Raw genomic sequence first — 13325 nt, 5'->3', positions numbered from 1 at the left:
GAAAAGACCCACACATATTAAGCATGCCCACAAAGAGGATAAGGAGACTAATCAAAAAGAAGGTTAATATTTTAAACTTTAACCCTAATCTCATTATATACTCTATTAATCATTAAGATTAAGCATAAGAGAAGAATACCTTCATTAGGTCACACCATAGCTATGTAGTGATGAATAAGGAGAAATGGATAGAGAAAAAGGAAGAGGAAGAGGAAGGAAGTACAAATGCATGGGATAGAGGTAGATTGATGGAGTAGATGAAGCCAGTGCAATCCTTTAAAGAAAGGATTGAGAGGAAATATTTCGGAGAGAAAAAAACTGCGTTTGTTTCGGCGATGCCACACCGGTTTGAAAAGTCATTTTTTTCAACACCGCTGGGCATCACTTAAACCAACAATTATATATAAATGATGCCCAATGGCGCTTATAGGGGCATAACATAAAACGCCACTTTTATTGTTGTGTTTGAGCATGTGACTTTGACATTATTAAGTTGTATACAGGTTATAGAAGTATATAGGATAGCTTTAAAAGTTCTATCTATGAAACTCTATCCAAATTAGAGAAATACATAGGATAGTTTTAAAAGAGTTATCTTAATCTATAATTTGTGTTAAGGTTAAACTTACACTTGTTAGATCTTGTTTGGGCATTACACACTTTAGAAATAAATTACACTGGTTAGATCTTATTTGGGAACTAAACAATTGTATGAATGTGTACACTTGAAGCACTCTATTGTATTTCTTGAATGTAATGAGATACCATATAGGTGATGTTGGGTATTCAAAGAGAAAGGTGTGTTAAGTGCCCTTATATAAATAAGGGCACTTATATAAATAAGGTAATAAATGATGTCGAGACGATGGAGGTGATAAAGGAGGAATTCTAAGTCAAGGAGAAAACTTAGGGAATATCCTTACATAAATTCTCCTTATGATAATATTTTTTGTATCCCTTTGACTATTTAAGAGCCACCAAGTATTTAAAAACTTATTGAGTTGTTTTGAGTTTCTTGTTAGTCATTTTATTACATTTTTTTTTCATTTATAGTATGTGCTCAATAGCTTTACTATTTGATGTTGCTCCTTAAATCCTAATATCTTTTTTCTAATTTCACATAGATTAGGGTTTCCTCTTTCATAGATTAGGGTTTTTTAATCCTTGTATTCTCACAATTGGTATTAAAGCCTAGGTTAGCAAGTGTAGGTCCATTTTGTGAGAGGACTAGGCATATTGAGCCTTGTTTACAAAATTTAGGTCTATTTTATGAGGGGAATATGAAATCTCATCCATCATCTTATAGTAGCTATAGCAAGAAAGTTACAACCATACAAACGAGAATTTCAATATCTCTTTCAGTGAGAGAGAGAATATTATCTAGCCACACAAATGAGCATTTCAATCTCTCAGTCAGACTAAAATGTGATCTCAATGAGAGAGAGCTCCTTTTGAACATTTGGATAACTAAAGCATTTCCTCAATGCTTCACCCTCGTGTTGTTTTTGTGGGTGATAGACGTGCTCTATTTTGTAAGGCCCCATTATGAGGAGTAGCTACTGTGGTGAATCTGAGCACCCCACAATTCCCAGTTTATACACTAGATGGTGGCGAAGTGTAGCTAAATAGTTAGGAGAAGGCTTAATATGTAGGCTTAGCACTCTACTAAGTGGTATGCATGCTCGTGTAGACTATGTGATCGCATCTGTTAATGAGGAAAACTAACTAAGGACACACTATTCTTGGGTTGCAAGGCTCAAAGACTCCAGACGTCGCTCTCAAATGGTCATAATTATAGTCTAGTATGGTCCCAATCGGATGACTCAGGGGGGGTGTCACTCATAATTATGTAAGCATAGCACGTGGGTTCAAGAGAAGGGATTTTTAAACTCCCTTTTATACACATTTTTTACATACAGAAGGGTATCATTTAAAGGGAAATTCACAGGTTGAATAGAAAAAGGGTATGTTTTATTCACAAAAAATTCCCAGAGAAGGGATTTTCAAAATCGGCCTTGAACGCACATGATACAGAGGGTTTACTTATAGTGAAGCCCCGGAGTCAAATGATGTGGTTTGTCTCATATGGTCATGGTTATAGTCTAATATGGTACCAATCGGATGATGTGGCTGGTTAGTCAATTTGAACCAAGCCAAAGTGGCCTTTCTACCCACATCCATGCCAACCCTGGGTACTATATATAGAGTAGTTTTGCAGCCTTCATTCATCATTGAGTTTGTTATGTTTAAGAACTCTTGTAAGTAAGACATCCTCCATCCAGAGTGTCTAATCAAAGCTCCTTACCGCCGAAAGCACATGGGTGGGAAAATGCCATCATTTTGTAATCATAAGCAGTAATATTGTTTATTCTCCACTTTTTTTAACAATTTAGTGCTTTGTATTGTATTAATTGAGATTTTACTATTATCTATTATTACATGGTGTTAGGGAATAGGCTCTAGGAAAATCTTATTTAAAGAGTTTGCTATTTGAAGGCAGATTTATGTAGATGGCCCAACATACAAATAACATAGCTGCTTGTTATTTCCCTCCACCTTTCGGTAAGAAGAAGTTGGATGAGACAAATTCAACTCTTTGGAAATTCAAGGTCTATTGTTGATTTAATAAGAAGGTTGATGGGAAAAATTACACTCTTTGGGAATTCAGGGTCTATTGTTGATTTAATAAGAAGCTAAATGGGTCTTTGGAAGTTCAAGGTCTATTCTTAATTTATATGTATTGTGTGAAACCATAAATGGGGCTAATGAAAAGCCAAGTGCTACATCAAATCTAGTAGATCCACTACATATCATACCACTAGATCCTACTCTGGCATTGGCATGGAGGCAAAGCAATGGAAATACATTATATGACATCATCACTAGCATCATAATTTAGTGATGACCCTGACTCAACATACTATCATAGATTTTGAAGCATGGTAAGTTCTAAAGAACCACTATGAGACAAGGAATCAGAAAAAGATTCCAAACCTTAAAAATCATATTGTAGCAGAAAGGCATTCTAATGGAGAAGCAACAAATCACTTCATATTGTGGTTAATATCATGGGAAAAGGAATCTAACAAGGATTTCAAACCTTAAGAATCAGCTTGTAGTAGTAGAAAGGCATTTTGATGCAGAAGCAACAAAGCAATCCATATTGTGCTTCATATCATAGAAAAATAATTTACAAGATCATATGGCAATGGCAAGGAACACTTAGACCAACAAAGAGCTAGCATGTAGGTACATTAGAGTGTTATCCCCTCAAAGTATGATAGTTTAGTGACAACACTGAACATGCAAGTGTGTATCTTGCCTCTTATTTTGGAGTTTGGTGTAATTATGGTGGAGGAGAAGGGCCATTGATTGTAATTATGGTGGAGGAGAAGGGCCATTAATTGTAGTAACATGGCATTCTCTCCAAATGAAAATAAAGGTAAAGGGAAAGGCTCTCAAAACCACAATGCTTGCAAAAAGTAGAAAAATATAAGGAAAATGTTTATACTACAGCCTTGGGGGGTTTACCTCTAATAAGTTTTATGTACCACGTGTGTTCAAGACGTGTGTTCAAGGGGTATTAAAAAAACCCCCTTACACTTAAATAATTTTATGAATAAAACGATCCCTTTTTCTTCATAAAATTACGCTTTTTTTTCTAAAATTAGTTTAAAAAATCCCTCCTGTAAATGTAATTCTATAACTTTTTTGAATTAATATACCCCTCTAGATGAGCTCATGTGCTACAATTACATATTTGTAGGTGAACCCCCCAACACTACAACAAGCCTAGTAATGTGGACAAAACATGTAGACTGAAGGAATAATATGGGAAGAATGACACTTTGAGGCCTTGGAGGAAGAAGTCCGAGAAGAGTGCTAAAGTGAAACTGGAGTTATTTGTAGAATTAGAAGAAACATTTGCAAAAGTATAACATTCCTTAGCATCTGATGGTTCATGGATGGTTCCTTTGCATCCCTTAACATTCCTTCATCCAATGGTTCATGGATCATTAACAATTGATCATCCTAACACATGACCAGTAAAAATGGGTGGTCATAGGTCCTCCCTTACGCTTGTGGGGGAGTCCATCCTAGTAGTAGTTGGGTATGACACCAAATGCCCAATCATACATTCAAGTATCATTTTTTTTATTTCTAGCATGAAGAGGAGTTTGTTGTCTATTGTGTGTCCATAGTTAACCGTGACTTGAATGTTTTCTTTGATAAGACTTGTGCACTCATCACAAATTCCATCAACAATGTCGTTTGGAAAGGAATCTGATCCAAAAGATTGTGTGAGCTATCATCTTTTACAACCCAATTCAATGTCAGAACAAGTAGGCTATGGCATGAGAGATTTAGGCACACCTAAGCTTAGTCTTAAAAGAGATGCAAAGGTCTGGGATTGTGTTTCGTCTATCAACATTTTGATAGATGTCCAAATGTATGTGAAGCTTGTATAATGGACGAGAAACATCGACATGCATTTGCATATGAAAGTAGGAATCATGCAAAGGGTCCTCTAGAGCTCTGTAGTAAAATACGACCCACTTCCTTGGGTGGTTATTTCTAATTCTTGTTACCATCCAATGACTCTAGTAGAAAGATTTAGGTGTATTTTCTTGGAGATAAGGCTAAAGCTTTTGGAAAGCTCAAAATGTGGCCAAACTTGATAGAGAATGAGATAAGAAAGAGGCTGAAGAAGTTTCAAATAGATCTAGAAGGAGAATTCACATCAAGTGTTCAATGACTACTACAAGGAGCATAAGATCAAGAGATATTTGAGAGTTTCTCATACTCAGTAACAAAATGGGGTTGTAGAATGCAAGAATCACACAATGGTGGAGATGGTGCAAAGTATGCTTAAAGTCAATATTATATAATTCTTTTGGGTCGAGGTAGTTAACACTATAATCCATATTCTTTAACAGAAGTTACACAAAGGTAGTAAAGGGCATCACACGTCAAGAAGCTTCTTTAAGTAAGAATCACTCAATTTCATATTGCATGACATTTGGTTATGATTATTCTATGCATGTTCTAGACTCATCTAACCAATTGGGATTCCAAGGGTAAAAGTTTTATCTTCTGGGGGTAAAATATGGAGTTAAAGGGTTATGGATGACATGGAGTTAAAGGGTTATGGATGACATGGAGTTAAAGAAGATGTCATGTTTGAGGGATAGCCTCCACCTCATCAAGTTTAGAAGATGGATCCATCCACACTATATTTAAATGAAGAACCAACCCAACACAAACAACCACCAATGATAGTACCAACTCCATAAGTGGTGGATTCATCAAATGATTAAGAATGGACTATATCCTAAATGGGTGAAGTATCTCTTAGATGGGAAACCTCTCTATTGGTATAATCACAAAAGAGTAGCATTTGTTTTTAGGTCTAAGAGAATATAGGAGAAAAGAGGGTCTCTACTCACATTGTCAACATGACCTTGATGGCTAAGATAACAAAAGTATACGATCTAGCCAGCTTGAAGGAAATATTAGCAGATCCAAATTCAAGGGGGCCATCAAGTTAGAGATTGACTCAATTTTCAAAGTTTGTAAAACTGAAAGTTATTGGCACCAAGTGGATTTGGAAGGCCATGTATAAGTTTGGATGGACATTGGATAAATATAAGCAAGGCTTGTGGTGAAGAGTTTTGCATAGGTCAAAGGGTGTGACTTTCAAGAGACACCCCCACAGCTAGATTAACAACAATACTACTTGCCTTGGCCACGTTGACGGGAAGTAGCTGATATTATAAATAGATATGAAGAAACATTTTTAAAATACCATCTTAACGAGGATATTTATGTGGCAAATCCACCTAGGTTGAAGATACCTAATTCAAAACACAAAGTGCACACTTTTTAATCTTCATTTCTCAACAAAAGTATACAGGAGAAATTTTGAAGACATTATGGCTGAGTGCAAGTTAGCCATGAAGGTTGATGCAAAGCTATCTATGGAAGATGCTTCTCCACTTGTGAATATGAAGTACATGAAGTTAGAGGGAAGTTTGATGTTTCTATATAGCACATGGATTTACATCATCTTTGTAGTTAGTGTTCTTAGAAGGTTCTCAAATTATCTTAGAGATAACCATTAGAAGGATTGGATATGGGTGATCAAATACATCAAAGTTAACATTGGGTATTGCATCATTTATAAATTGGGTAGTTCCTTAACTGGAGTTTTTAACTCAACTTGCACAAGAGATTGTAATGGGAGGAAATCTATACATTCTCATCTTATTATTAATAGTTTTGATATAACAATGAATTCATTAGTTCTGTATTTGATCTTTGTTTAGATACTACTCTCTCTTCATTATTCCTAATCTCTCATAGACTAGGGTTTCCTCTTTAATAGATTAGGTTTTTTTAATCCTTATACTCTCACATAAAATAATGGGACTACATTAATAATCATCCATTTAATATAGGTGATTAATTCAGTGGTCTTGTGTAGTCTCATTTAAAAGAATGGAACTACATTAATAATCATCCATTTAATACAGGTGATTAATTCATTGGTCTTGTGCTTCATACTTGTGACCATAAAGTTTACATAGACTCACACACACAGATAGATAGATAGATAGATAGATAGATAAAGAGAGGGAGAGAGAGAGATAGACAGACAGAGAGAGAGAGAGAGAGAGAGAGAGAGAGATTCATTTTACTCTAAAATAGGTGACAATGTCATGAAAGAAATTCCCTTTGCTACACAAAATTTTTCATATGAGGAAGTAGAAAATGCAACAGCCCAGTTTTCTACAAAAATTGGTGAAGGTGGATTTGGTCAAGTTTTTCATGGAGTTCTCAAAAGTGGGCACATTGTTGCTGTAAAAACATTAGCAAATTCCTCCAAACAAGGTTTAAAAGAATTTGCTACAGAGGTGTGTCGAATATCTCTCTCTCTCTCTCTCTCTCTCTCTCTCTCTCTCTCTCTCATTGATAAGTTTTTTCTTTGTATCAAAAATATACTATTTAAATAATTATTCCTTCTTAATAATGAGTTTCTATCATTGTACTATACACTTTAGATATTACATATATATTTTTAAGCGGGTGGTATTAAGTTACATTGATATTTCCATTGGTTTTGTGGAATGTTTCTTACATAGAGTAGTACTACCTAACAACAATAACTAGCATTTCTTTAGCATAATAAAAAGAACAAGTCCCCAATGTACTGGTAAAAATGATTAAACAATGTCACCAAAATTAGTGCTACAGTTCTTGAATTGAAACCTTGTGAGGTGCATAAATTTGGAAGCGCATAGAGGAGAGGAAAAAATACTCAAAATACCTAATTCTAGACATTGTCATGAAATAGACAGTGAGAAAAAAGTGAAGATTAAATAACACAAAGTGTCAATGAGGATAAGGATATCTAAGATATTAAACTAAAGTTCTAGTTTAAAACTAGATTTGCATATGGTTTGATCAAAGTAACATGTTCACCACAAGAAATATTATATTACAATTAACAAGTATATCTAAAATATTATATTACAATCAAGATCTAGTTTAAAACTAGAATTGGATAGGTTTAATCAAATAACATGTTCACCACAACCAATATCTTAGAGCCTGAGGAAATTTATACTATATGGGAGTGTAAACAAGCTATAAAAGCTTGTTCACACTCCCATATAAAGTCTAAGGAAATTTATACAATATGAAAGTGTAAACATGCTATGAAATATAAATAAAACTATTATTAGTTATGATCAAGGGAAATCAAGATGGATCTTTTTATAGAGCCTTTCTCATCATGCATCTATAAATTACAATAGTCCATAGTAGAAGAGCTCAACCTAAGAATACAACTCGTATATCACTATCATGCATCCTTTGGTGACTTCTTACATATGTACCTTTGATTCATCTGATCAAGTAATTCTTGACTTAAAGGATAAGTGCTACCCCTACCTTCAACAAAAACAAATGCTTTTCATGTAGTGTGAACCCATTTTAGGGTTAACACTACATGACAAATGTTGTTCATATCAAAACTTAAATAGTTAATGTACGAGAATACAACATGTGGTGTATACAATAGAGCACTCAAAGACGTAGGATCTTTCACAATATAAAAATTTAAAATTCAAATTTCATAATAACAAAGATAAAGCATAATATTGTATTACTGAAGTGATAGAATAGATGGAAAATACACATACATGTGTGCTCTTGTGAAGGGATATTTGATGGCTGATCTAGAACTACTAATATGGAGATTGTATGCTAGTAGAAGCTAGGGAGTAAGCCCGTAGTGTTGATTGATAAATTGTGTAGAGAAGATGCTAACCGCGTATCTATATAGGCATGTATATACAGGGCAGTATGACATGATTCCATAGGTCCTTGATCATATTCATGCCACCATCCACTGTGTAGAATCAGCCATAAAGATGTACTACATTCTTGGTAGAGAACTTTGCTTGGTAGCAAATTTCTCACCTCCCATGGACATCCGATATTTTTGAGCAATGGCCATGCAACTCTCATTGTCACATTACAGTGTTATAGGCTGCTTCTGCACCACTTCCATATCTTATAGAATCCTCACTCACAATGCCTCACATGATGCAAATCATGCAGCTTTGTACTCAAAAGGTGAGCGCAACAATGGGTTGTTTCTTACTGATCCAAGAACTGCATCTCAAACCAAGAAAATAATATTGCCGTGTTATTGAGCAGCTCGTGCCCAAATAACCTACTAAATCCGAGTCACATAAATTGCTGATGATATTTTCCCCAACATACGTGATGTCATACTCTTCTGAGTACCTTGGGTGTATCACAACACCCTTATAACTACTTTCTAATGATTCTCCTAGGCTTTTTGGAGAACTTACTCAAAATACTAACAATAAAACATATGTCTCGTCTTCTATTACATAAGAAGATAAGACTACCAGGCAACTTTCTTATATAAGGTCTCATCCACAAGGTCTAAGGTGTCTGATGGACTACCTAAGATTAACCTCCCTTAGGGAAACAACTACCTTGAATTTGTTTTGTAGAGGTACTCATCCACAAACTCTAAGGTATCCGACGGATAGCCTTAGATCAACCTCCCCTAGGGTACTAATAACAACTACCTTGCATTTGGTCATGCAAAATGCCTTCAATTTCTCACGTGTACATTTCCATTCAGAGATAAAAAGGTTATCTGGTTGATGCCACCCTGTAATCCCAAAGAATACTGCATGAGCCCAAGATATTATTTTATCTCAACTTTTGCACGAAGCATAGGTTGTGTTTGTGAGATCTTGTCAAGATGAGGTCATCTACATAGATAACAATGACCTTCCCATGATCGTAAGAAACACATACAAATTTTCATCTAAAGGCTTGTATAAGAGACCAATACTCATAAAGTAAGAATCAATCCTTTTGATACCATTCTTCATTCTTCATGGGGCATGTTTCATCCCATAGAGTGCCTTCGGTAAGAGATACCAATACTCATAAAGTAAGAATCAATCCTTTTGATACCATTCTTCATTCTTCATGGGGCATGTTTCATCCCATAGAGTGCCTTCGGTAATTGATAAACTTTGCATTCAAATTAGGAGTCGCAAACCATAAACCCCTGCACTTGTTTCACATATACGTCCTCCTTGAGGTTGTTGTTGAGGAAGGAATATTTTTCATCCATTTGCAGAACATGTCATTCCTCTTATGATGCCAATTCAAGAACGGTGTGGATTGTGGTAAACCTACCTTTCACCTAGCTATAGGAGTAAAACGTTTTTGAAAGTCAAAACCGTAAACTTATGACCTTTGACAAACACCCATGTTATACACTTCTCAAAAATAGGATCAAATCTGTACTTTACTGTGTAAACCCACTTAGTGCCAACAATCCTACACCTTAGAGGGTGACATAGAAGGTCCAAAGTGTGGGTCTTTAGGGTGGAGTCACTATTATAACCAACTGTAATTACGACATTTTTTTTCGACAGAAATGAATATTTGAAAAATCTCCGAAAGTGTTGATATAAAATCATCAAAACAAGCGTCGAAATACATGGGTAAATGTGCGTTAAAATAATTATCGCTAACATAGTTAAAAAATACTATCTTTTTTACGACCTTTGTTTTGACGCTTTTTATGACATGACTTCCGAACACGATACCGACTGGTATTTTAACTAATATTTCAACATGCACAATGATACCTATTTTGACAGACGTAGCTTTTTTTTTGGGAATAATGGTACATCCACGTGTAGTTCTGCTTAATTGTATCACTATGCCAATTATAAAGAGTACTTCCATGTTCTATACTCAAAGGTAAAAAACATGAATTTTAATTAAGTAGAAGAAGTTACATAGCTCATGGAGCGAACAAAAATATGTACACAAAATATACTCATTGAGCCAAAAATTTTGTATTTAAAGACCCGACTCTTGTATATAGTGCCTTGGATGCAAGGATGAACCTAATCGTCACTACTCTCATGGTTTGGCAGTGGTCCCTTCGAAAAGAGTATGTATTTATAATGCAAAAACTCAAAAATGACAAGTGAGAAAAAAACTATTTGATGGGTTCAAAATGTAGAGACTTACCATATTGACTAGATCCATCCAGTTCACGTCGATGCCCTCTCCCTCAAGTTGCTCGAGGAGAGTATACCTTGGGGGGTCACTTGTAAATATGTAAGCATAACACGTGGGCTCAACAGAAAGGGTTTTTAAAATCCCCCTTTTTACACATTTTTTACATACAAAAGGGTACCATTTAAAGGGAGTATTTACAGAAGATTGAACAGAAAAAAGGGTGTGTTTCATTCATGAAAAATTTACACATAAGGGGCTTTTAAATTAGACCTTGAACGCACGATATAGAGGGTTTACATATAGTGAACCCCCTGAAGGGTATACATGCCTTGCTTTAGGGCGTATTTTTTATCCACATCACTCGCCTGCAGGACTCACCACTCTTTGATGGAAGCATGAAGCATGAAGCATGAAGCATGAACACTTTACAAAACTTAAATACCTCGTATGCCAAAAAAAGTCAGTGAGTGTCTTATTAATACTTACAAAGTATGTGTGGAAAACATCCCAACCACCGCTTCCAAGATGGGATCTCCCTATGCTCTCCATTCACTTTATAGTGGCCTCCTCTTCCTACTTATACTTGTGGGAATCTGCATTATGCTTTCTTCACTCCTCATCCCAAATCTCTTGTGTACAATGCCAAAGCTTTTCTCCCCATATCTTTACCTTGCATGTAACATCATTGCACCAGTGCTTCATTATATTCACCATGTGATCTAATCCATCTAGGATGGACCTGTTCACTACCTAGTGCTGGCATAAACTCACTTTCGATTTGATTGATGACTCAATCCTTCTTTGTGCTATCAAGTTTATGCGATATAGTTATCAAGTCTTAGGTAAAGACTATATGGCATAACTCACAGATTTGACACTTCATCTCATTTCCAACATCATTAAGAACCACATTTCCTTCCACTACTTGGTATCGATAACTGAAGGGCGGTTCTCTCTACCATGCAATATAGGGCTCATAGAGTACTACCGATCAACAAATGTGCTGAGAAACACAATGTCAATCCGAGGACTCGACCCGATTAGTGCATGAAGGCTTATCCCTTGCGGGAGAGCTCACATACACGAACCACCACTTGACGATTCAACCATTCAACACCTCAATCAATCTCTCAATCCCTTAAACCCACTACACTAATCATCAAGAGAACAAGCAATGCATGGCAATCTCTTAATCCCATTCAAACATTGATTAAATCTTAGCTTTCCCTGATGCCAGCAAACCCATAAGCGTGCATCTACTAACCCACAAGCTTAAGCAAGCATAGAGTGTAACATTCACAAACCCACAAGCTCATAGAGAGAGTCTATCCATGAATAACTCATTGCCAATGAAGTGGGCAAGAGCTTGCATCAATGGAGACTACACACACACACACTGCAAGCATGCATACACAAGAGAAAGAAAGAAGCATTCAACTAATCATAGATTAATCTACTTCAATGATGCTAAAACAAATTAAGAGAAAGAAGTGGAGCTATACTCATTGGAGCTTGATGCTCATTAGAGTACAATAGAGAGAGTTAGAGAGTTGCCATAGCTTGTGAGCTCAAGAGCTTCACTCATTAGCTTATGAGAATGGCCAAAAACGTCCTCTTTCTTTAGCTAACATCTCTTTTATAGAGATGTCACTAACCCTAGACCTCTTTCACACATGGGCAGACAACCCCATAAGTGAGCCTTGCTTAATACACTTAGAACTCTCATTTAGAACCCACATTGGCCTAAAACGATTTACATTACACTTCGGCACAAAAATATGGAAAAATTATGTGCGTCTTTATGTTCCCATGGCCACAATCCCGCTCTCTCGCATTAATTGCTTCCGGCCTCCTTCCATAATCCGTGTTCCTATGAGTGAACATTCCCCCCTTCCTAAATCGCGCACGTCCTCGGGCGCGGTAGAAACAAAATCTCCAAAAAACAATGGAAGACAAGTAAAGTCTTTTATTGAAAAAACAAAAACCAGCAATGACTATCTCACACGTGAGCATGCAAGTGAAAGGCCGATTAGAGTTTTAAAGAGTGCTAAAAGAAGCGAGTAAAGACTAGTCAAAGTGAGATTAAGTGGTAGATAGTGCTATGCAAAGGCAAGTGTGCTTGTACACTGTAGGTTATGACCGCAGTCTCAATGTCCTACAAGTGTTTAAGTTATTCCTAAGTGGCAACCCTACTCCTAAATATGAACCATGGTGATTGGACCTTTCTTTCTTTCTTTCTTTCTTTCTTTCTTTCTTTGTGTGTAAAGCGCAGAAGATTAAAGAGAATTATTATTTGTAGCTTGATAAAGAGGAAGGTTCCATCCCAATGAGACCCAAGCAATGGCCAAGAGACCTTCACCAAGAGAATCTAAAGGCCGCTAAGTATCTCAAGGGCGACAGACCCTTTTCTTTCTTTTTGACATAAGGAGTACCCCATGAAGATGAGGGCATTGGTCTCGAGGGCCCATAATGTACCCAAGAGTCCTACCAGCATCTATCAAGGCGATAGAGTCCTTGTAGGTCTTCTTCTTAATCTTTTAGACGTCAGTGTTTATCCCATGGAAACCAAGGCATCGGCCCCAAGGTGCTAAAACAACCCAAGGTCCTACCAAGAATTCCACATGGCCGTAGATACGTCATGTCTCAAGTCACTTCTATATATTTTTTAGGGCATGTGTTTCGTAAATTTTTTTATTAATCGTAGCACCTAGCCCATACCTAAGAGGTAGCTA

At 36.3% G+C, this 13325-nt stretch overlaps 1 protein-coding gene across 3 annotated transcripts in view; it reads left to right on the top strand.

The window, feature by feature from the left end:
- The window catches only part of LOC147625382 (putative LRR receptor-like serine/threonine-protein kinase At1g67720), a 136038-nt gene that overhangs the window by 86025 nt on the left and 36688 nt on the right, over window positions 1–13325 (top strand). For all 3 annotated transcript variants that reach the window (XM_086818715.1, XM_086818716.1, XM_086818714.1), the window contains one exon: window positions 6709–6914. In XM_086818715.1, the coding sequence (XP_086674841.1) occupies window positions 6709–6914 (206 nt within the window). The remainder of the gene's footprint in view (window positions 1–6708; window positions 6915–13325) is intronic.

The sequence above is a fragment of the Cibotium barometz genome, chromosome 24, assembly GCF_041138505.1.
Source record: "Cibotium barometz isolate CiBa-2024 chromosome 24, ASM4113850v1, whole genome shotgun sequence".
NCBI lineage: Eukaryota > Viridiplantae > Streptophyta > Polypodiopsida > Cyatheales > Cibotiaceae > Cibotium > Cibotium barometz.
Note: the sequence above shows the minus strand (reverse complement) of the source record. Positions and strands in the feature narration are given on the sequence as shown.